The sequence below is a fragment of the Caretta caretta genome, chromosome 9, assembly GCF_965140235.1.
Source record: "Caretta caretta isolate rCarCar2 chromosome 9, rCarCar1.hap1, whole genome shotgun sequence".
Lineage (NCBI taxonomy): Eukaryota > Metazoa > Chordata > Testudines > Cheloniidae > Caretta > Caretta caretta.
The window spans coordinates 16,865,363-16,891,108 of record NC_134214.1 but is presented as its reverse complement, the minus strand read 5'-3'; the positions used below and the strand labels follow the sequence as shown (position 1 = coordinate 16,891,108).

Below are 25,746 nucleotides of genomic sequence, written 5' to 3'. Positions count from 1 at the left end.
AATCATAACCTCAAAACAGTGGTAAATCACATCAGTGTGCTAAAAAAGGATTTTTGCAGTGAGTTTCAGCAAATGCTGCTCTAGTTGTCACTTCTGCTCCCAAAACAACTGATATATTACCATTAAAATACCTCACCCCCCATTTATTTCTCTATGTAACATCTTTTATTGGACCAATTTGTTAGTGAGAGAGAGTGAGCTTTCAAGCTTACACAGAGCTTGACTCTCTCACCAACAGAAGTTGGTCCAGTAGAAAATGTTACCTCACTCACCTCATCTCTGTAATATTCTGGGACCAACGAGGCTACAATGACACTGCATTAAAACAGGAATTGGATTAGGCTCAAATCCAGCAAAGCATTCAAGCACGTGCACAACTTTAAAAAAAAAAAGTGCTCTTCTTGATTTCACACACCACATGAGGGAGGAGGCGGAAGTAGCAGTTGTGCTGGTACAACCTACCAAAGGTAGCAAGCTCCCCATCCTTAACTCCTCGAAGTGAAGAGCACTACACCCTTAAGAAACCTCTGTCAGACACTTCTATTTCACCCCAGGCAGATCCTTCCCTATAAAATCCCAACAACCTCTATGCCTTCACCCACACATACTACTCAACTATGGCAAGGGTAGAGAACAGCAGCAGCGCATGCCCCCTGATTCTGAACCTTAGTGACTACAAGCCCCAGAATTCCGTATGGCTTTGCCCATTCCCGCTGTAATATCCCCCTCCCCAGAAAGCTATGGACTGTACCAACTGCGGATAACAGATCACTGCTGTTGCACACCTTCACTTTACAGAATACGAGAGAAGGTGGTGGCAGTTCCTGTCTTTTTCTGCACAGTTTGTCTCCGGATAAATCGCTCTGGTGCCCGTTTAAGGAGATTGGTGTTTGTTTCCCCCCTTTCCTTCCTCAGAGCGTAGAACAGTCTCCTCAACAGGTGCGCACTGGAGGAGACCAAGGAGGCAATTGATAGGGGGATTGAGTGGGTGGTCCCCTTGCTGCTCTCGCCGGAAGTAGTGGTGTGTCGTCCCCCCCCCCATTGCTGTGGAGTATAGGCTGATCCCGCCTCTTCCCCTCACCGGACTGGTTTCTCCTCATCTTGCTTCCCTCCAAGAAGTGGTTTGTCCCTGCCTCCCGGTATGGGCCCTGGGCTCTGCCCGTCTCGGGCGGGGCTGACTCTGAGGCGCTCGTAGCGGCTGGCCGGAGGCGGGGCTGAAGAGCTTCCTGAAGCCTGGGCGGCGCGGCGCGGCGCGGCGCTTGTGCCACTACAGGGGCCGCTCTCGGAGTCGCTCGTTTCCTCCCTTCCTGCTCCTCTGGTCGCCTCGCGGGGCCGGGGACATGCCGACTCAGCGGGACAGTAGCGGCAGCAGCAGCAGCACCACCATCATGTCCCACCCGACGCTGGGCGGGAGTAGCCTCGGCGGGGAGAGCGCCCACCAGGTCCGGGTGAAAGCCTACTACAAAGGGTGAGTGAGACGGCCTGGGCGGGGTGCCTGGCGGGCGGGGTGCCTGGCGGACGGGAGCTCGGTGGCTTGGGGGGGGGGTACCCGAGTGGGGGGTGGGGAGCACGGGGTGGGAGTGGAGTCTGGGGGCCAGGGGGTTGATTGGGGGGAGGGCGGTGCCGGGGCGGTTGCAGGGAAGCCTACGTACGGGAGTGGATGGGGGCGGGAGCGGGGCAGCGGCCTGTGAGGGGCGGAGAGAATCATAGAATATCAGGGTTGGAAGGGACCTCAGGAGGTCATCTAGTCCTCAATCCCCAATTTTTGCCCCAGATCCCTAAATGGCCCCCTCAAGGATTGAACTCACAATCCTGGGTTTAGCAGGCCAATGCTCAAACCACTGAGCTATCTCTCTCCCCCTGAGGGATAGAGCTGAGGGACAGCAGCGGTAGGTGATATTTGTAGATCCCTGGGGTGGTGGCTACCGGCACTGAATGGGCAGGTAATGGAGCAAGGCCTCAGGGGAGAGGGTGAGCCTACAGGCGGGGCGGGGGTACCGGCAGTCTCTGCAGAAGCTTGGCGCCAGGGGAAATCTGGGGTTTCAGCGTGTGCCTGCAGTGATTATGGGGGGATTCCAGAGTTGCATTAGAATGGGAAATCGGAGGAAGCAGGAAGGAGTATTTACTGAAGCTGAAGGGGATCTAAGGGAGATGGGGCTTTGCGGGGGCGGGGCACCCTCGTGTAAGTTAGGAGAGAACTATCATGCTGACTAGATAATGTGAACTTTTGGGCTGGCAGACTTTATAAATCAGTGATTTGAAAATACTCATGTTTTCTTCCTAATGGTGAAATAATGGGAATGCCCCATTTTTTGGAATGTTATTCTTGGCTGGGTAGGAGGTAGGGGAGTGTGAATTCTGCCTATGCTGTTGCTTTTAACAATGTTCGGGGTGGTTTTTTGATGCTAAACTTCTGTCCCTTAGCTTATGCAATACATCTATAGACAGTGTTAAACTGTGCTTCAGGAAGCGCTGCCAGTTGCTCCAAAACTTGCCAGTTGCAGTATTTTTCAGAAATGGTTCTTAAGCACTCTTTTGAACACAGTTGGAACTTAACAGGGATTGTGCTCCAGGGAACATCTTGGGGGTGGTGGGTGGTGTCAGGTTTCATGAAACTGCTTGTGGGAAGAGGCACTCAGGGGAGAAGTGAAGAGATGAACCCATTCTGACTCCAGATCATCAGCTGTGCTCATTACAGTGGCATTACTCACAAATATGAATTTACCTGGGATAACCTTTCCCTTTTCCCTCTTCCCTCCCAGATATTCTAATACATTTTTCAGCAGCTGACAACTGTTCAGAATGAGCACATTCTGCTTGATTTACTTACAGTATTTTTAGAAAGATTTGAATTTATGTACTAAGGTAGTGCGTAGGGTCACAATCTCTGTTGGGACCTATTGTGCTAAACGGTGAACAGAAACCTAGGAAGAGACAGCATGTGCCCCGAAGAAATCACAATCCAAATAGCTAAAACATCGGTGAAAGTTCATTTCAGATAGAGGTACACATGTAGAGACCATCACATTTCTTGACAGAAAGTTGGATGAAGCTATAGCAGCAATTTTACTAAGTTTGTAGTGCTTGCCATTCAATAATAGTGAATATTTAAGGTATGTCTGCAGTTTCATAATTTTAGAGGAAAGTTAAAAAGCCATGTGTAGACTGAGCACCATAAACCTTTTCTGCGTTTGATCGTTGTCACTCAATTTCATTCCTGACCTAATGTGTAAAGAAGTTTTGTTTCTGGGCTTCTCTTGAGCAAGGTCTGTCTTAATTATGCCAATCGGTGTGATTATTTGAATTGGCATCACTCAAAAATAATTGTTAATGTCTCATTTATTTACTCTACCTGAGTGGTGTTAATGCAGTCAGTAGTTCATTACTAAATATGGAACTAAAATGACTCACACAGGAAGTTGGTTATAAACAAGCTATCTGACTGGAATGCCTTAGTCATGATTTGTATTAAGGTCTTACATTTTGACAGGGTTTTTTTCATCATGGGATCCCCTATTTTGATTTCTGCTTCCCTGCAGTCAAAATACTTTCGGCAAACCTGCACGCTTGCAGACTTTTCACCTTGCACCATTGAGGAACTGTTAGTGTGCAAGATATTCCCTACTCCTATTCCAGGCCTCTACAGGCTTCGGAGCTGAGGACCTGAAACTCTGAACCCCTGTGTGCAACATAGCTTTCTTCAGCAGTGACAGTAACTCAAGATAAAACAGATCTTTTACTCAAACACTTACTTGCTAGAGTGGTCATTGCAGTTAGAGCATAAAATAAATTCCTCAGAGTGGGAGTTGGCAAGAGATACAACTGTTGCTAATAGGACTATTTGGCTATGTTAAGCACCTTACCCATATTCTTATTTACTTACTAGTAAAAAAAATTTTTACATGGTACTTGCACAGTGACATTAATAAAGAGTTCAGAAACAACAAATTAAAAGAGCCAGCACCCGTTGTATAAGCATGTGAGCTCTCGTGTACATTTTCACCACTTTGTGATTGGAAGTTCGTTGTGATGGGCCCATACTTTAGTGTACTTAACCGATTGTGTGATACCAGTTATCCGTGCTGTACAATAATAAAGCTATATGATCTCAATACTGTAGAAGTAGAGGAATAAATTATTAGTGGCATGGTTTAGAACAGCTAGAAATAGGTCATGCAGTAATTTATGCTGTTGTATGCAATGATGAATCCTGTAGATCTATCATTGTTAAAGGCAAGTCCTGAGGAGGAACCATTATCCATCCAGGTTAAGAGGAGACTGCAGGAAGTGCTGAGTGGTGCTTACCTTTAATGATTGGCGTAGATGGAGTGTCAGAAAATTCTCTACCTATTTTTCAGCAGCATAAACTCTAATTTAGACCAGGCTTAGAGGACAGTTAGATGACAGGATAAAGATGCTTCAGCCCCCTCAACAGTATAACTTATGCCAGTGATGAAAAGTTAAATTCCCAGGAAAATTAGTAGTCTGTTTATAATAGATCATGAAGATATCCTAAGTGAATGCATAGTAAAATAAACGGAATTCGAGTTCTAGTATCAAAACTAATTCATCATTAAATATACTGGGGATAATGAAGGACCACAGAGCATAAGTAGTCTTGTCCCAAGAACAAGCAAGAAAATATCTGTATCATGAGCTTCATGGTATGTTAACTTGCCTTTTCTTTTTTACATTAATATAGCAGCGTTGAGTAGGAAAGGGAAATAACTGTTTAATATATAACCAAGGAGCCAAAACATAACTCAGCAGACACTTGAATTTGATTTTGTTGTGTATCTTCATTTTAGAATTCTTTTCTGGATTGTAGTGGTATTGGGCAAATTATAGCACATGAGTTAGTATGAAGTTAGTAGAGCAGAAAGTTTTTCTCCACTGTCTTGACCAAACTTCTTATGGTCTTCTGTGGAGGAATATCTTAAGAGGAGTAAACCTTTTACTCTTTCTTTTCATAAATTATCTGTCGGTGCTGTAAATACTTCACTATAAAAATTAATCTGGGTAGGAGGATGACTGGGTCTTCAGGCATGGTGAGCAATTAAATCTCACTGTGCAGGAGTACGTGATCTCCAGACCTTGAAGCATCCATTATGAGAAGGGTCACTTTAAATCATGCTCTAAAGAGTTCTGATTTAGTACTGGATGAGAATATTTAAATAGGAGACTGATTCTGGGAGTCTTATATTGTGACTTTCTGAGTGATGTAATTAGACCTCCTCAAAAGCATGAATGTTTGATGTGGGAGCATGATAAATGCATGGAGGAGTTTTTTTCCAAAGCATCTAGATGTAAGATTCTAAAGAATTTAGTCTCTATCCCCACTGTGCATAGTAGTTAATCTTAGGCTTCCGTGGGAGACCAGTGGTATAATAAACAATGGGATAAATGTATCCGTTAGATAAAAAAAATTTTTAAATCCATTAAAGCTGTATATCAAAGGCTGTATATAAAATGACCGTTAAGGATAATGAAGAAAAGCCATTTGATCTCGATTGAAAAGTGGGGGGGGCAGCAACAAGGTATACAGCATCCCTTTTTAGATACGATAACAAATCAGTCTGTTTTGAGTCTTTACTGCACTGAATTCCAGGAAAGACAATAGTGATAAACACAGTTTTGGTGTAGCTCATGATTTACTAACTCTGTTGGAGAGGCTACTCATGTGAAATGTTGCTTTAAGTTTTTTTTTCCAGGGGTGGAGCAGGCCTCTTTTATTTACTGAAGGAGGATCCTATTCATCTTAAATGTTTACAAAGAGAGCTTTTAAATATTTGTTTTAAATGCAAGGTATTCAGGCCATGGTCTCTCTCTGACTGTATTTGTACAGGTCCTTGTAAAATAAGGCCTTTATTTTTCAGAGTTTATTATTTTAATTTCAGAGCCCAAATCGAGTTTTTATAGTGGAGGTGTTTACACCACCATTAAGTGTTAGCAAATAATAGAAATGTAGGCCTCGAAAGGGACCTTGAGAAGTCATCGAGTCGTGGCAGGACCAGAAACCTAGACCAGTGGTCACCACCCAGTCGATCGCGATCTCCAGCAGTGTAGCTGGGCTGCCACTAAGGCAGGCTTGCTCCCTGCCTGCCCCGGCCCCACACCGCTTCTGGAAGCAGCCAGCATGGCCTCAGGGGCGGGGTGGCAGGGGTCTCCCTCTGCATGCTGCTCCTGCCGGCAAGCACCGCCCCTGCAGCTCCCATTTGCCACAGCTCCCCGTTCCTGGCCAATGGGAGCTCCGGGGGCGGTGCTTTCAGAGAGGGGCAGTGCACAGAGCCATGTGCCCCCACACCCCCTCCCCAGGGGCGCGATGGCCCCTTCCGGGAGCGGCATGGGGCCAGGGTAGGCAGAGAGGCTGCCTTAGTGGCAGCCACACTGCGCCACCAACTGAGAGCCGCCGGAGGTAAGTGCTGCCTGGCAGGAGGTCTCACCCCAGCCCATAGCCCCCTCCCAGAGCCTGCACCCCATACCCCCTCCTGCACCCCAAGCCGTAGCTGTGACCCCCGTCCCAGAACCAGCACCCTGCACCCCAACACTCTGTCCCAACTCAGAGCCCCCTCCTGCACCCAAACTCCATCCCAGAGCCTACAGCTCCTGCCACACCCCAACGCTCTGCCCCAGCCCAGAGCCTGCATTCACTTTTTGGTGTAACTGTCACTAATGGTGGCAGGATTAGTTAGAGCAGGTTGGAAGATTTCACTCCTGCACAGTGGGGGTGTGGGTGTTTGTTTTAGGAATACCTTGTTTAAATTTGGACCAATAATCCTCTCACTGGGTAACAGCAGAGGGAAGGGGACTTACCCCACTCTGCCATAAGCCACTGCAAATGTCAGGACAATCCAAACTGGCATATGGATTTCAGAGGCTTAGAATAGTTGTCTTCTGAAACATAGTTGACTCTCAGTCTTAATTATGGCAGAAGCTGCCTCTCCTTTATGACAGAACAGCGCTGTGTTACAAAGTCTGAAGGTAAATACAGGCAATACCACTGAGTGTCCCATTCATCTCCACGGGGTGTTTGCTGTGAAGCTTCAGTTTTACTCTTTGCTTTATAGAAGGGTTTACAGGCTCCAGCTAAGGGCTTGTCTATGTAAGAGATATCTGTATGAGGTATTTCCAGTTATACTAGTATAAACTATTATGGTTATACCCACGGCTTAAATTCTCAGAGTATTTCCCAGAGCTCCCTTTCCACCTACCAGATAGACAAAAAGCTGCTTGAGGAGGCTCCACAGCTGTATCAAGTTGTTTTCATACTTTATTTTTCTTCTCTGACTGTACTCCTGAGATCAGTTGCAGGATGTCTTCCTCTCCTAACCTAGGATCTCGCATATGGCTCAGCATTGAACATTGTGAGAGACAGTCCTACCAAGCTAATGAAAAGTAGTGTTGCACTATGGTCTGCACTTTCAGAGATTATATTCATGTGCGAGAAACCGCATTCACTTGATGTTATCAGTAGATATTGATGCACTTTACAAGAGATTTTACAGGACCTGGCATTGCCTTCTGGTGACTGTACTTTTACTCTCTGAACCCACATGCTACCACTCTCTTATCCAGTTACAATCTGTAGCAGGGAGCGTGGACTTCACATTCTCCATGGAGTATGTTGGCATGCTGCGGCTAGTTCCTAGGCTATAGAAATTTAACATCAGCAGCAAATTGCTTATCCGTTTCGTTTATGAGCCTATGCTGCAAACTTCTGTAGAATTGGGATTGGTTGATTGATGTGATGTCTTGAAATTACATCACAGCTTCAGCTTCTCAGGCAAGCCTCTCTTGCTCCCCTGGTGCTTGCAGTCTCTGCTCAAAAACACAAAGTGTTTTTGACTCTACCTCAGAGTTTTGTCTTGTGCAGTTTGGATGTTGATTTCCATGGACTGCAGCTCAAGTGACAGTTCCACAAACTCTTGTAGAGCGTCAGAAAATATGCCCAGGTTGAGTACAAATTATGTAGATGTCAAGTGTTTCTGGAGTCTGCTGAGCATGTCTTTTTTTTTTTTCCCCCTTTACTTTGTGCTTCTGCAGACTGCTCTAAGTGAAAAAAGAGACTGTAATTCTTCCAGATCGCTTTCAATGCATGGCTACTTGATGCAACCCACCATGTTCCCAGAACGGGCCCAATTTTCAAGATTTCTACATGCAAAGTTGCCGTACATTCTTGAGTTCCTTTGCACTTTTAGGGGAGGCATAGTAGAGAGTACAGTTTGTCCATAAACACTTTAAAGTGGTTGACTCCATGAATATCTGGCACGGCGATGTGAACAGAGTGTTCAGGGCAGAGCAGTGCAAGACAATTCAGGAAAATGCAGCTGTATCAGAGCAGCCACTCCACTCTTCTGACCTAGCATAACTGCAGCTCCATCACAAGCAAGAGCCATCAAGTGCTCCTTTAGGTAAGCCTCTGTGAATCCCACTGCATCCAATTTTTGGAGTAAGATTCTGGCAATGATTGAGGCATCAGTGGCTAGAAGCTCAATTAGGTCAACAAAACACATTCATAGGCTGCTCCATCTCCTCTGTTGCAAATCATATGTAGATGCTAACAGTGTAAGCTTGGCTCAAAGTAGTTGACTCATCAATCATTACTGCGATTTTTGAACTTACAAGATACTATATTTTAAAATATTTTTTCTTCATTTCCTCCACAATGTGCTGCTGTACGCTAGTGCAGGTGACATTTGAGTGGAGAATTTGCCCCATATTTAGTCTGTTTAACTTCTGCAGATCAATTTGTTTCAGAATTATAGGAGGGACAATTTTGTTTTACCAGTTTGTACGCAGTATGGAATACTTTGCAAGTTGGTTCAGTATGTTGCGACTGCCCTTGCGCTTGGCATGCTATCAATTTATCTTTCTGTGCCTCACTGTGAATACTTTCTGTGGCTTTGTGACTGAGACTTTGAGGAAAAAGATATGAGCACAGAGGCTTCATTTGTTTTAATTTGCTGTCCCCATAGCTTGAAATATAAGAATTAGCCCAATCTTCAAGCCATGATTTCTGCTCATAGCTCTGAAAACTGTACATTTGTTTAGATGCTGCAACCCAGTTAATCTTTTTTCTAACATTTCGTCATGGGTTTATCCTCCCCTCCCCAATTCTTTCTCTTGGCTGTCTAACCAACACAGCAATAGGTCACTCCTGCCCCATTCCTGTGCGTCATAGTGTTGTTCTTGCTCTTCAGGGATACTCTGTGCTGTTTCTTCATCTTGATGAACAACTTCCCCACTCTCCTCCTTATCAGACAGTTTCTTCTTTCTTGTGAAAAATATAGTGCGTTTATTTTTTTTGATTCATGTTGGAAAATTGAGTACTGTACACAGATATTAACCACACATGCAAGTCAGATGCGATTACCCACTGACTTTTGCCCTCATTGATTACATCAGAAAGGCGTGGTAGTTTATATTCTGTCAGCCACCCATATCTGTGGTCTGCCAGCCTATGAAGGGCTCCTCCTGCTCTCCATGTACAGTATATAACTGTTAATTTGTCATAATTACCATGAAAATAAATTGTTGCATAATTTTTATTAAACATGCATTTTGTATTGCTTATACCAGGGGTTCTCAATCTTTTTCTTTTTGAGACTCTCTGTCCCGCACCCCAACATGCTATTAAAAACTCCAGGGCCCACTGGTGTCAGGGTGGCCTCCGGGTTTCAGCTGCTGGGCTGGAGGAGAGGGGGGCTAAGGGCTTTTGCCCTGTGGTGGGGCTCCGGGCTTCAACTATGGGGCAGCGGGGCTCTGGGCTTCTGCCCCATGGCCCCCTGAAACTGGCTCATGGACCCCAAGAGGGCCGCAGATTGAGAAGCGCTGGTTTACACCACACAGCATCAGGCTGGAGTTAAGGTTTGAAAATATTTACTGGAGCTGCGCTCCGTACAGCTCTGGCTGAATTTAAGTTTTGGTTACACCAGTATAGACTTGAACTGAAAAAAGCCAGTCTTATTCCAGAGTATTTTAAACTGCTTCTGAAAGGACATAACTTTAAACCAAAAAAGGGTACACTGTTTTATACCAGAGTAAGTGTGTCCACTCAAGCAAATATACTGGCATAAGTTCAGTGGTTTAAATACACACCCTACTTTGTAACAGTATAACTTTTCTGGGTAGACAAGTCCTCAGACTAGGGCCATGTTGTGCTAAGTACCATAGATTGTTCCCATCGTGAAGAGTTTAAGGTCTAAACAAGGCAGAAAAAGGGTGGCAGAAGGTGATGGCTTAAAAAGGTCATGTTAGATCATTAATATATAGAAACCATCAACCACAAACATAAATTGTGGAAGTAAGTGGCGGTGCTATTAGCTGCTTGTCATTTTAATAAAAATACTTGGCTTCTCTGGGATGCATGTAGAGCTTTGTTATGGTACCACCATTGTTTCCTACCCCTGTTCTTCACTGTCAATGGCTCATGTAATTTTTTTCTTCTTTTTCCTGCTGCTCACCTTTCTCCCAAAACACACTTTTTTTGTTCCTCCATCTGTGTTCCTGTTCTTTGCTTCACTACTTCATGCTCCCCCCTCCCCCCCCCCCAGCTGCTTCCAATAGTTGGAGCTGGTTTCCCACCTATTTGATAGATTATCCATTTCAGATACCTTCTTAGAACCCACTTACTTCATGAATCCTTCCTTTGCTGGCCTCCTGCCCAGTTATTACTGGAACTGTTAATGTTTTGTTTCATCTGTCAGTATTAGCTCAAAAAGGGGGCAATGATTTCTTCTGTCTTGTCAGTTGCTATGTACATCTACAGACTATATGAACATTTCATAGCTTGTTGCACATTTGTTGCAGAAAGAATTTATAGATTTTATTTCACTATAATATAGATTCATGAAACAAACAAGCTTCTTATGTACTGCTTAACTAACCTTAACAGAATTTTTTTTCTTTCTAGCTATAAATTGTAGCATTTCCCTCTTCTCAGTCCAGCTTCTGTTGGTACTGGTTAGTTGCATATATAGCTAAAATCTGTCCTGTTGATAAGTGATTGGTGTTTTCATGATGTAGCATGCATGTTGGAATGATGTAGCATAGGGCCATACATCTTAATCTTTCAAAAGTAGATGATTACTCTTCCAGTTTTCAAACAGGTAATAAAATCATTTGAAGCCCAGGTTCTAAATTGCGGAAAATAAACTGGAGTGCTTATTAATTCTGTTTTAACGTCTTACAAAGGCCAAATTATTTCCCTAGCACTGGTGTATTCATGTTACACATGGATTAAAACAGATAAGAGTACAAGGAAGTACTTTAGGATGATGAACTTTTTTTGGAAGACTTTTTTGGCATTGGCAAACCAAGCAGTAGAGTTCAGGAAATGAATAACTCTGTAGTCCTGCATACAACATTGTAGTTTCTGAGTTTGAATAATTTTGTTAAATTTATTTCTTATTCAGGGACATCATGATAACCTATTTTGAACCTTCCATCTCATTTGAAGGACTGTGTAATAAGGTTCGAGACCTGTGCTTCTTTGACAATGAACAACTCTTCACTATGAAATGGATTGATGAAGAAGGTAAAGTGACATCACATAGTTTTGTCTTGTGGCAATTTAGATCTCCATCCTTCTCCTACATAAATTAAGAAGGTGTAACTGAGTTCAGATGACAACCAGTCCTCCCTTTCCTCTGTAAACTTATTTTCTTACTGAAAGTATTTATTTATAAAACATCCATAATGGTGGTATCTGGATTCTATACTAAATAATTAGTTCAAAACAAAAAACATAGTAATCTTATTCATAGCTACCACTAGGGTCAAATGTTGCAGAACCTACCCACCCTTCCTTCCTCCAACCCTAGTCTTAAACTATGGAAATGGACTTAAGCATCTTATTCACACTATCTTAATGCAACATATCAAATCCTATTGAAGTGACCCCCTCTGCCCCCCATTGTTTTCTGTGAGCTGTCAATCAGACCCCTTGATTCAAAACCTTATTTCTTCAGGGGAGAAGAGTGGTGTTGTAGAATGAAGGAACAGTAGTAACAGTTCAGCACATACATCTTTCCGAGGAGCCGACTTGTAGAAGAGTAGTATACCTCTACCATTATACTGATGTGGAAAGTTTGTTATGAGTGCATGCTGGGGATGGACACTAGTGACTATGACTACAAATAATTTTCTGTTTTCTTTTTAAAGAGAAACTGACTCTGTGCACAAATATCTACAGCTGTATGTACAAACTAAATAGATGAGATTTCCATTTTGAAGAGAGGGCCTATAAAACCATAAGTTTTCTTTTTTTTTGAAATGTGCAAAGGGAATAGTTTAACTTCTGTATATAAGGAATTTTCTTGGAACTTAATTTTTGTACTCAGTCTGAATTGTAATATCGGTATATTCTGCCAGCGGTCTTTAGCCCTATCCTAAGTTAGAGAAGGGTGAAAAATTGGGCTTATTAATAGTGCTGTGGTTATGCTGAAATCTTTTAGTTTCATATGGTGGGATTTTTCAAAAGCATTCAGCATTGGCCTGACCACTGACTTCACTGGGAGCAAAGTTCATCTCATGCTGATTGCGTTTGAAAATCCCACCCATATGTACTAAGTATAGCTCTTCAGTATACATTGTTTGCCTGCCTGCCAAAGAAAACCCTTAGTCAGGTTAGTTTTCCTAGAAACTTGTAATTTAGTTTATTGCACAAAAATTCCTTTCCCAAAGCTTTTTTTGAAATACCCTCAATACAGCTTGTTTATACTACTAGTATGTAAACTGACAGCTTATAATGCACATGCTTTTACTTTCAATTATTTTAGAAAAAAGAAAAGGACTTGTGACACCTTAGACTAACAAATTTATTTGAGCATAAGCTTTCGTGGGCTACAGCTCACTAGACTAAATTATTCATGCTTCTTGGGAATATAATACAGGAAATAAGGCATTTAATAAGCAAGCAGTGAAACTATGGCTTAAAACTGCCTGAGTAAACAGTTTTATTTGAGTCACACTCTCTTATGCGATTTTTCCTTTGTTTGTTACTAGGTCTAATTTTTTTAGCTCTTGTAAAATAAAAAGCTTGATGTATTGTAACTTCTATTTTTTTTCACACATTCATACTATTATACAATTCATTACTTCCAACTTTCTTTGAATGCATGCAAAACAGCAAATGTTGATGTTACTCCTGAAAGAATACTTGCTGCTTATTCCCTGTAAAATCCATCTCCTTTTTTTCCTCCCTTCATAGCTTTGTTCATGTGCTCTTACGAGATTTCCTCTATTTATCTAATAGCACTTAATTGAATAACCTGCCATGATTCTTAATGTTGGGAGCGCACAGCTGAAATCTGTAGGTCATGTCAGAGCTAGCATAACTTTTTTTTTTTTTTTTTTTCCAGAAAAATTTACTCACTGTTAATGCTCTGTTAGCCTCTCACTCTAGACCTTGGATGTATACAAGCGGATGGGTGACCTATTTATGTTGTGGTGCAATAAGTCACTATGCCCTTTTGTAAATAAACATTTTTATTGTTCGTCTTAAAGTTTAAAGGAAAGATTGTGTGAATGTGGTGGGGAGAACAGCACGTATTTTCCTGGCACACCTAGAAAAAGCTATTAGTACAGGTTTTGAGAATGAAACATTTACCATCTATCAGAAGCATTATAGGCATTAAATCTCCTTAGAGATATTTAATAGCATCTTCCTATTCGCTTCTTGTATTTCTGAAACCTGTTCCTGTTTGGTGGTAGAAAAACTGGTTTGGTTTGATATTGCAGTACAATTGAATAAAAATAGTTCCTTTTTTTTAAGCCTCTGGAGCACATGCACTTATGCAGAGAGTGGGCAGTTCCATGTCCCACAAAGGAACTAATTTCTCACATTGGATGTAGTGAGACGTGACAGTCTGGCTTTAAGAGCATATAAATTATTTTAGTCTTGACAAATCATAGCTGGCAGGAAAGAGGAAGTTTATACTTGCTGCCAAAACATTTTAGTAGGTGATCATCTAACAACAAAAATTGCGAAGGGTTGGGACGTTACATGTGATATCAGTGATAAAATCACATGATCATGAGAACGAAAATTAAAATATAGTCAAATCCACATTTTCTGTAGGTAAATGTAAGGTAAAAAATGGTCAGGTCTGTTATGACATCCCCATTCAGCTGTGATTCATGCTGCAAAAGTTAGGGCGAATAGTCCCTTGTGGGCCAAGGGGCGGTGGGAAGAGGAGAACAACTACATATTTATCATCCTTCAGATTTTGAGTTTAAGACTATCATTCATTTTATATCTTCATCCAGGTTAATTTGAGGAAAGTACTAGAGTATTGGCTGCCTTTTTTTTCTCTTCACTTTAAGGTTTTGTGTCTGATAGGAAGGATGGAGAAAATATAAAGGCAAAGTTAACCCAGTTTTAACATTGTGCATTTATGAAATATTAGAATGTGTGTGAAATCTTGAGCGAAATCTTAATAATCTCATGTGGTGAAGTAGTACCTACTCAGGCTCATGAACCCCAAAACTACTCAATATTTGAGAGCTTTAGTGTGCCTGCCTCTTACTGGGCATCCCTTTTGAGGCTGAGGCAGTCCTGATTCTGATGGAAGTTGGAAGTGCACATACCTGCTGGAGGAGAATCTTCTTTTTTTCCAGCTTGAACTAATTTGTTGAAGAAAGATCTAGAGATAGCAGACAGCCTTCCCATGCGATTCATAGCTCCCTTGAAAGTAATGCTGTGCTACAACTACAATAATCTTTTCTAGCATCATAGATACTAGATGTATGTGCAAGAACAGCATGATGTTTAGAAAGAAGATTGTCTACACAGTGCCAGTGCTGTTTGAAACATGACTACATCAGTGCACACTAGGGAACTTTTTAGTGCACACCAGCAGGGCCCACATGTACACTTAGTGCATGACACACTGGTGCACACTGAAGTTTTCATCCCAGCTGGTACGCACTAATGCACAGTGTAGACACGCCCTTATATCTGTAGCTCACATTTAGTCCTACCCAGTCTAAATGGGTGTGATAACAGGTCATATGTGTAAAGACTTGTAAATCAAAATAGTTACTGAGTAAATAGGTCTTAACTTCTTCTTTATTCTGGAGGGAGTTCAGATGGCGTCTCTAGAATTTGATTCTTTCAGGATGACTGTTGAAATATTAATATTGAGGCTGCTAATATTAATCTAGATACTAGCATAAATATTCATAGTATTACTGTGATTTAAAATTAAGTGCTGCTAGTCTTGGGAGGACTCCATCACAATGCTGTATTCTCAAATTGAATTGATTCTTTTTTAGGAGACCCATGCACAGTTTCTTCTCAGCTGGAGTTAGAGGAAGCCTTTCGGTTGTATGAACTAAACAAGGATTCAGAGCTTCTAATTCATGGTAGGATAGAACTTGCTGTCTTTCTCCTTACACCCATGGGCCAGTACATATTTTTTTTTTTTCTGTATACGTTGATACTTTATGGCCTATCTCATAATATCTGAATATTGAGGATCCTTCTCTATTTTGCACTTTTCTCCGTCTCTCCATCCCAAACATCAAAGCCTCATATGGCAAAAAACATTCAGTGGCCTCATGGCAAAAAACTGCCCCAAACTCCCATCGTAGTATGTCAGCACTTCCTTAATTGGAGGATACATACGTCTCCTTGTACTACATTAATTACACCAAAATGAAGGATGGAAGGGTCTGGCCATCACCACTGCTTGCCTGTTTATAGTCACAAGAGACTGAGCGATGTATATCATGCAATGTCCTAACATATGTTTCCTGTTCAGTGCTTTAGAGTAGGGGTTGTATTATTAGGAAAAACAAATTTCACTTAGCTCCATCCACAGTCCCAAACTATCTTTTTGTTAAACTTGAAATTCTTCGGAAAGTGATGGGTCACCAGAGAAATGATGATAGTATGTGCCACAGAATATTTGGCCCCTGCTTCAGTGAAAGTGAGACAGCCCCAACATTCAGTGCCAGTCTGCTTGGAAGGAGGGGAAAATACCTTCACAGTCCTGGATTTGGGAATCAATTTATTTCTGTGCACATGAGCAAGAATCATAACTTCTAACTCCAGTCATACTTGGTTATTGCTGTTGTCCTAATTACTGTTTCATTTTTCAAGATTCCTAAAATGATGGATCTTTCTACCTCCTAGGACAGAATTCCTAATGTTAACTATCTTCACTATGGGAAGGCATGGGGGAAGAGGCAAAATTCCATGTATTTAATGTAGTATCTGGCATTCACTTCTGAGAGTGTCTGTAGGTCAAGAAGTAATGGGCTTAATCTGCAGCAAGGGAATTTTTGATTAGCTATTAGGAAATTGCAAACCATAAGTGTAGTTAAGCTCTGGAATAGGCTTCTGGGGAGGTTGTGGAATCCCCATCATTGACAGTTTTTAAGAAACTTTCAGGGATGGTCTAGGTTTAATTAGTCCTGCCTGAATGCAAAGAGCTGGACTTGAGGACTTCTCCGGATCCCTTCTAGTTTCTACTTAGTTCAAATAGATCATTACCCAAGTCTTTGCATACATGGTGACATACTGTAATACAATGGCTCTCATCCTTTCTAGGCTACTGTACCCTTTTCAGGAGTCTGATTTGTCTTGTGTACTCCCGAGTTTCACCTCACTTAAACTACTTGCTTACAAAATAAAACATAAAAATACAAAAGTGTCTCAGCACGCTATTACTGAAAAATTGCTTACTTTCTCATTTTTATCATATAATTATAAAATCAATTGGCATAAATATTGTACTTACAATTTCACTATATAGTATATAGAGCAGTATAAACAAGTCAGTATAAAATTTTAGTTTGTACTGACTTCACTAGTACTTTTTATGTAGCCTGTTGTTAAACTAGGCAAATACCTAGATGAGATGGCATACCCCCAGAAGTACATGTATCCCTGGTTGAGAACCACTGCTGTAATATGCTTTCACTTCTGCCTTGACTCCACTTCAGTTGTGACAGGCTGAAGTGATTTAAACTAGCACCATGTCTAACTCTGCTCAGTGGTCTACACTAGTGCTTCCTCTGTTACTATTTCCAGTGGAGAGTTCTGGGTGCTAGGCAAACTGTGAAAAGTACTAGTGTAGGCAAGACCATAAATGCCTGGTTATTAAAGCACCATAAGGTGAACTGTCAGGCTGGAAGGAGGTTACTAGTGGAGTTCCTCAGGGATTGGTTTTGGGACCAATCTTATTTAATCTTTTTATTACTGACCTTGACACAAAAAGTGGGAATGTGCTAACAAAGTTTGTGGATGACACAAAGCTGGGAGGTATTGCCAGTACCAGAGAAGGACCGGGATATCATACAGGAAGATCTGGATGACCTTGTAAACTGGACTAATAGTAATAGGATGAAATTTGATAGTGAAAAGTACAAGGTCATGCATTTAGGGCTTAATAACAAACAATTTTGTTATAAGCTGGGGATGCATCACTTGGAAGTAACGGAGGACGAGAAGGACCTCGGAGTATTGGTTTATCACAGGATGACTATGAGCCACCAATGTGATATGGCCGTGAAAAAAGCAATGTGGTCTTGGGATGCATCAGGCGAGGTATTTCCAGTAGAGATAAGGAGGTGTTAGTACCGTTATACAAGGCAGGGGTGAGACCTCATCTGGAATATTGTGTGCAGTTCTGGTCTCCGATGTTTAAGAAGGATGAATTCAAATTGGAACAGGTACAGAGAAGGGTTACTAGGATGATCTGAGGAATAGGAAACCTGTCTTATGAAAGGCGACTCAAAGAGCTTGGCTTGTTTAGCCTAACCAAAAGAAGGCTGAGGAGAGATTTGATTGCTCTCTATAAATATATCAGCGGAGGGAGAGGAATTATTTAAGCTCAGTAACAATGTGGACACAAGAACAAATGGATATAAACTCGCCACCAGGAAGTTTAGACTTGAAATTAGACAAAGGTTTCTAACCATCAGAGGGGTGAAGTTCTGGAACAGCCTTCCAAGGGGAGCAATGGGGGCAAAAGACCTATCTGGCTTCAAGACTAAGCTTGATAAGTTTATGGAGGAGATAGTATGATGGGATCTTTGACTATTAGCAGTAAATATGCCCAATGGCCTGTGATGGGATGTTAGATGGGGTGGGATCTGAGTTACCACAGAAAATTCTTTCCTGGGTGTCTGGCTGGTAAGTCTTACCCACCTGCTCAGGGTTTAGCTGATCGCCATATTTGGGGTCTGGAAGGAATTTTCCTCCAGGGCAGATTGGCAGAGGCCCTGAGGGTTTTTCGCCTTCCTCTGCAGCATGGGGCATGGATCACTTGCTGGAGGATTCTCTGCACCTTGAAGTCTTTAAACCACAATTTGAGGACTTCAGTAGCTCAGACATAGGTTAGGGGTTTGTTGCAGGAGTGGGTGGGTGAGATTCTTTGGCCTGTATTGTGCAGGAGGTTAGGCTAGATGATCATAATGGTCTCATCTGACCTTAAAGTCTATGATTCTATAACGTGGGGTATTTATGGTTGAGGTTCCTGAGCTCGGGTCCGTGGCCTGCGGGTGGTCTTGAGAGCTTTCTGGTTACATGGTGCTGGCTTCTCAGTTACTGTTGCTCAGTTACCTTATTTGACATGTAAAAATACACTAAACAATTTCCTAATATTACTTTGCCATGTAGGCAACTGCTGTAGCTGTCACATGGACACTACGACTAAAAATGAGTTGAGATGTAGCCATCAAACATGTTAAAGTGTACTTAATGCTTATAGTAAAAGTCTGATCTATAGATTTGGTAGCAATACAGCTCTTCTGATGAGTACTTGAAGCCAGTTTTTGTGTCCGTGATAATATCAGATGAACAAACTTGCATTAATCATTCATGTTCTTGTGAGGGAAGTATTGTAATCCACATTTTACGTGCGGAAATGAAGCCAGAATTCTTATTACTTGCCGAAGGTCACAGAAGAAGTCAGGATAGTCTTAGAATGTGGGAGTTCCTGGCTCCAATTCTTTGTTTAAGCCTAGCCTCTAGCATAGCAAGAGGTCTGCAGTGAACTAATTCAGTACAGGTTGGCTTACGGAATGCAGGAGACCTCTTGAGCAGCTGTTTAAAAGAACCTTTTTCAAGGAACCTCATTGGCTTTACACCATAGATCTTTCATTGTCCTTGACATCCTCTTTCTTCCCAGATGATACAAGTGCTTTTCGTATCTGTTGTATATTTTGAAAATGTATCTTTATATCTGAAGTAAAAGATCAATCTGAAGCATTACTCTTTACCTTACAGTGTTCCCTTGTGTACCAGAAAGGCCTGGCATGCCTTGTCCAGGAGAAGATAGTAAGTAGGCATTTTTGTAAAGGAAATACTTTCTGTAAATGGTCATTGTATGGTATCCCAGAACATACGCTGAACTGATTAAAATAGTAGCTTTTTATTTTTCCTCTTGATAAGCTTTGATATAGAACCTAAGAAATTGAAACGGAAATGTGGCTATTACTCTTCTCGACAGGCTATCCGGTTTTCTGCAAAGATGGATAGCCATGATGACTAACAGTGCTGTCCAATCTTATTAGCTGAAGTGGCCAAAAATCAAACTACGTTTCAGGCACCTTTCAGGCAGTCTCCCGTTGCTGTCTTTCAGTGGACTCTGAAAACTGTATATGGTGCTGAAAATGCTTTGCAATTCAATGAAATGGTGGAAGACGGAATTACTGTTTACCTCTTAAATTATACTCTTGGGAATTCCTCGTCGTGCCAATTGAAATTAATATTTTGATTAAGATTGGATTTGCCCAGATAACTTTTGAATGGATTATGCAGCTGAGGCTTTCCTTCCCCATGCTCCCCAATATATTTGATTTTACAGTGGTTTGCATTCAACCGCTGCTCTTAAATTAAGGTTGCAGACCTGCCCATACATCTTTGGATGTGGTCCCACCAGATCAGCTTATCATGTTCATAAGGCAGTGTGAGGAATCTTGCAGTGTTGGTATGTGACATACCTTTTCTCTGACACCACAGAAGACAAGTCTCCCAGAGGTTGGGACTTTCAAACACATTCCTACGCAGCTTACAGAAAACTAAGAGTTTCTGGTATTTTGCAATTAGCTTCCTGTGCTGAGAAAATCTCATGAGAACCAATTCAGACCTTTACAACAGAAGTAAACCCACTTGATGCAAGTTGCGTGTTTTCATCCAACATGAACTTGTTCAAATTTTTGTGCTGGAAGGCACATTGAGTTAATATTGTAGGTCTTGCTACACTCAAAGTTGTGCTGTATTTTGTATCACTCCTGGATAAGAATTTACCTCATTTGTAACCACTCATGCCTCTTTGTATTACTTGATCCAGCTTGCCCCCTAACATGACAATTTTCTTTTACATGTCAGCTTCTCCTGGACAGTTACCAATTTGCTGGTTGAATATTGTAGGTGGATCTTTGGAGTTCTTGTCACCAGTAATGAAGTGTCATATTTTTTTTTGTCTTCCTGGGTACAGCAGTGGTTGTCAATTTATAGATTCAGTTCAGCTCCTGCTCTTGAAATTTGAGGTCATGTTACCCAAGTGTTAATTGTTAGTTCTCTACTAGTTCTTAAGAAAAGCCTCAGCTTTAACTTGGGTGCTTAAAGCTATAAAAAAGCATACTATTGGTATGAATGAAACCCATTTAAAATTTATTTGGTTTGCTTGACCATACACATGGATGATAAGTGTGACATCACTCAGATTTTTAGAAACTGGCATTCCCAAACGTAAGTGGATTTGAAAAACAACTTAAGATGCAGTTCTGTGTGGTTCAGTGTGGTCCTAATGTGGTACTGCCAGTGCAAAATGCATTGTATGATGGCAGCTGTGGGCCTAAAATATCAGGGGATTATAGTGCAGCAAACAAAGTGTAAATCAGGGCACTCCTCTTTATTCTTTCAATTTAAATAAAATAGTTGGTTTTTTATTCAAATATTTGTAATACCTGGACAATCTCCATTCTCTTGGCTCAGTCTTGAATGCTTTTAGGCAATAGCAATTATTTGTAATTACCATCAGGGTTTGGAGGTTTTGGTTGGTGGGGGCAGCACTCACGTCAGTGAAGAGGTTTTAGAGTTCTAAATTGTAGTTTCTGTTCATGGCAAGACATTCCCATTGACATCAAATTCTGCTGGAGTAGAGACTTACAGGATTGGGCCCTTTATTTGTAAATTAGTGTATAAAGTGTCCATGAATGTGTTATGGTGTAATGTTCACACTTGCATGGATATAATTGTATTTTACTTATCTTAGAATCTATTTATCGTCGCGGTGCCCGGCGGTGGCGGAAGCTCTATTGTGCAAATGGTCATACTTTCCAAGCTAAGCGATTTAACAGGGTAAGACTTTCCATGGGTAGTTGAATGGCATGTTAAAACCTTGATGCACTGGCCTTCTCTTCTGTAGTTGTACTATTACTGCCTCCAAAGATTAAAATGTTCATTGTCTAAAGAAAATGGACTTTGCCCTCAGTGTATCAAATAAGGTGGTTCCTTTTATATAAGTTCTGATAACCAGAAAGTATACAGAAGTAACTCAAGTTTACATTTCTGGCTTCAACACCTCTCATTTCTTTGTTTATAGTGTAAGTAGTTTTTTTGGTTAATCTCTAGTATTTGGTCTTTTGATAACCCTGTGCTTTCAGTAAAATTTGCCACTTGGGCTATTTAAATGTTACACACTTAAATAGGTAAATTATAACCCAAATTCACTGATTATTTTTTTTAATCCAAAGCACACCAAAAAATTTATTATTTCAACGGTACATAACACCAATATTCTTTTAATTTTGTTTGCAGAGGTTAGATGCCAGCACTGATTTTAAATGGCTGTGAGCTGGCAGAGCACTCTGGGTACTGAGCTACCAATAGGCATTGTCACTGTTTTGAACTCTAGGAACAAACAAGTTTGAGTCACTTGTGTTACAGGGATTTCTCTTTATGGTTTACCAGTAAGAACTAAGGTGTTCAGCCAGCCCAGCCTCCATATGCTGGAGTAAGAGGAATCAAAAGTAACAAGCATGTATTTGTCATATTAACTGTAAGAAATTATTTACTTTCTAGGTACTTTTTTCAGACTTGTTTAAAACATTTAAACATGGTGTAAGAAAATCTGCAATGTGTAATGAGTAGTATTTGTATAATACAGGTCCATAGACAATATATCTTCTCCCCTTCACCACTGGACTCAAACACATGGAATTTCTCTCCAACTCCCTCCTTGACCCTCTCAAAGTCTGGTTTCTGCTCTTTGTTCCACTGAAGCAGCTCTTTCCAAAGTCTCTTGAGTGACCTCTAACTAGCCTCCTCTATGGTTGTTTGTCCCCAGTTGCTTTGTTAGTGTTCATTTTGTGGATTGTCCTCTTCCTGTTTCTATCAGTGAGTATTGCCCAAAGCTCAGTTTGTGAGGCCCTCCTACACACACCTCTAAGTGTACTGAAACTGCTGCTTATGTTAATAGCTTTATTACTACCTTGTGCTCCTCATCTATTATACCCATTTAACTCCTGGGGGAATTCTTCACCAAAAATAATTCTGCACACAATATTTTAAAATTCTGCATATTTTGTTTGTCAAAATAACAATATAATGTCAGTTTCAATTATTTTGGTAATTTATTTCAGAATACCTGTCAACAAATAGGTCTGTAATAATACAGACAACAAAAATTCAGGAAATGCTTTTTGACAGTTTCCTTACTAGGCATATTAATACAGAACTTTGAGTAGTAATTCCTTTAAACTGTAGTACAGAAACGTATTTCCTGCACCCCTCAAAAGCAGTGCAAAGGGAGTCAAGGATAATGAAAGAGCTAAGGGAGCAGAGTTGCCAATTTTCTGTTGGCAGAAAGCCGAAAATCCTTGTCCCACCCCTTCTTCAAGGCCCCGCCCTCTGTTCACTTCTCCTCCTCCCCCACCCCCAGTCACTCACTCATTTTCACCAGACTGGGGCAGGGGGTTGGGGTGCAAGAGGAGGTGAGGACTCTGGCTAGGGGTGTGGTCCCTGGGATGGGGCCAGAGATGAGGGGTGCAGGAGGGGGCTAGGAGTTGGGGCTGAGGGGTTGAGTGTAGGAGGGGGCTCCAGGCTAGGGCAGGGGGTTGGGGTGTGGAAGGAGGTATGGGCTGGGAGTGTAGGCTCCAGAGTGGGGCCAGAAATGAGGGGTTCAGGGTGCAGGCTGGGGCAGCAGATTGGGGTGCAGGAGGGGGTGAGGGCTCTAGGGTGGGGCCTGGGATGAGGGGTTTGGAGTAGTAGGGGGCTCTGGGCTGGGGCAGAGGGGGTTCAGGGTGTGGGAGGGGGCTCCAGGCTGGGGCAAGGTGTTGGAGTACAGGAGGAGATGTGGGCTCTGGGAGCAAATTTGGGTGTAGGACAGGGCTGAGGTCTGGGGCAGGGGGTTGAGGTGTTGGAGGGGGTTTAGGGTGTGGGCTCCGGGCAGTGTTTACTTCAGGCAGCTCCCATAAACTGCCAGCATCTTCCTCTGTCTCCTAAGCATAGTGGTGCAGAATTCCTCCAGGACTATCATAGAATCATAGAATATCAGGGTTGGAAGGGACCCCAGAAGGTCATCTAGTCCAACCCCCTGCTCGAAGCAGGACCAATTCCCAGTTAAATCATCCCAGCCAGGGCTTTGTCAAGCCTGACCTTAAAAACCTCTAAGGAAGGAGATTCTACCACCTCCCTAGGTAACACATTCCAGTGTTTCACCACCCTCTTAGTGAAAAAGTTTTTCCTCATATCCAATCTAAACCTCCCCCACTGCAACTTGAGACCATTAATCCTCGTTCTGTCATCTGCTACCATTGAGAACAGTCTAGAGCCATCCTCTTTGGAACCCCCTTTCAGGTAGTTGAAAGCAGCTATCAAATCCCCCCTCATTCTTCTCTTCTGCAGGCTAAACAATCCCAGCTCCCTCAGCCTCTCCTCATAACTCATGTGTTCCAGACCTCTAATCATTTTTGTTGCCCTTCGCTGGACTCTCTCCAATTTATCCACATCCTTCTTGTAGTGTGGGGCCCAAAACTGGACACAGTACTCCAGATGAGGCCTCACCAATGTCGAATAGAGGGGAACGATCACGTCCCTCGATCTGCTCGCTATGCCCCTACTTATACATCCCAAAATGCCATTGGCCTTCTTGGCAACAAGGGCACACTGCTGACTCATATCCAGCTTCTCGTCCACTGTCACCCCAGGTCCTTTTCCGCAGAACTGCTGCCTAGCCATTCGGTCCCTAGTCTGTAGCTGTGCATTGGGTTCTTCCGTCCTAAGTGCAGGACCCTGCACTTATCCTTATTGAACCTCATCAGATTTCTTTTGGCCCAATCCTCCAATTTGTCTAGGTCCTTCTGTATCCTATCCCTCCCCTCCAGCGTATCTACCACTCCTCCCAGTTTAGTATCATCCGCAAATTTGCTGAGAGTGCAATCCACACCATCCTCCAGATCATTTATGAAGATATTGAACAAAACCGGCCCCAGGACCGACCCTTGGGGCACTCCACTTGATACCGGCTGCCAACTAGACATGGAGCCATTGATCACTACCCGTTGAGCCCGACAATCTAGCCAGCTTTCTACCCACCTTATAGTGCATTCATCCAGCCCATACTTCCTTAACTTGCTGACAAGAATACTGTAGGAGACCGTGTCAAAAGCTTTGCTAAAGTCAAGAAACAATACATCCACTGCTTTCCCTTCATCCACAGAACCAGTAATCTCATCATAAAAGGCGATTAGATTAGTCAGGCATGACCTTCCCTTGGTGAATCCATGCTGGCTGTTCCTGATCACTTGTTTTCTCTTGTCATATACGTAGATTGAAAGCAATTTGTTGCAGAGACCATCTTTTTTTAAGGGTACAGTGGCAAGTATGATGAGGCCCTGATTGGAGTTTGTGTTCTACTGCAGAGGTTCCCAACCTTTTTCTTTCTGAGCCCCCTTCCCTCCTGCCCCACAATGTGCTATAAAAACTCCACTGCCCACCTGTCATAACTATTTTTTTTTTCTGCATATAAATGTCAGGGCCAGTGTTAGGGGTAGCTAGCAGGGCAGTTGCCCTGAGCCCCATCCCATAGGGGCCCCCACAAAGCTACATTGCTCAGGCTTCTGCTTCAGCCCTGGTTGCAGGACTCAGGGCCCCGGGCTTCAGCCCCATGCAGTGGGGCTTAGGCTTTCTGTCCTGGGCCCCAGCAAGTCTAATGCTGGCCCTGCTTGGCAGACCCCCTGAAATCTGCTCACAGCCCCCCCGCGGAGGCCTGGACTCCTGGTTGAGAACCACTGTTCTACTGTAATATAAACAATGAAAATGCTGCTGGTTGTTTTCCTGTTTCTAGTGTTTATTTTTAATCTGAATTTTGTTGATTTGTCATCTTAGCGAGCTCATTGTGCCATCTGCACTGACCGAATTTGGGGCCTGGGGCGTCAGGGATATAAATGTATCAACTGTAAACTCCTTGTTCACAAGAAGTGCCACAAACTAGTCAACATTGAATGTGGCCGCCACGCACTACAACCAGTAAGTGAAATTATCTAGTAACTATTCTGAAATAAAACTTCATAGCATAGTGGAATGGTAACTAGGGAAATGGTCTCCAAACTCTGCAATGCTGAGGACCTTAGTGGCAATTGGACAGGAGCCTGATACCTGCACCCAACTTGCATATCTATGTATCAAAAATAAATGTACATCCCTGCCTGTTGCTTGTATCTGTATTTATTTAATTGATGCTACTTGTATAATGCTCTACATCTTCAAATGCCATAGGGGAAAAAAAT

At 42.4% G+C, this 25,746-nt stretch overlaps 1 protein-coding gene across 1 annotated transcript in view; it reads left to right on the top strand.

The window, feature by feature from the left end:
* The first annotated feature begins 475 nt into the window (after positions 1-475).
* The window catches only part of PRKCI (protein kinase C iota), a 46,123-nt gene continuing 20,852 nt past the window's right edge, over positions 476-25,746 (top strand). Inside the window, exons 1-6 of the mRNA XM_048863906.2 lie at positions 476-1,468; positions 11,415-11,536; positions 15,277-15,366; positions 19,238-19,288; positions 21,231-21,316; positions 25,346-25,486. Of these exons, the coding sequence (XP_048719863.1) occupies positions 1,341-1,468; positions 11,415-11,536; positions 15,277-15,366; positions 19,238-19,288; positions 21,231-21,316; positions 25,346-25,486 (618 nt within the window). The 5' untranslated portion in view covers positions 476-1,340. The remainder of the gene's footprint in view (positions 1,469-11,414; positions 11,537-15,276; positions 15,367-19,237; positions 19,289-21,230; positions 21,317-25,345; positions 25,487-25,746) is intronic.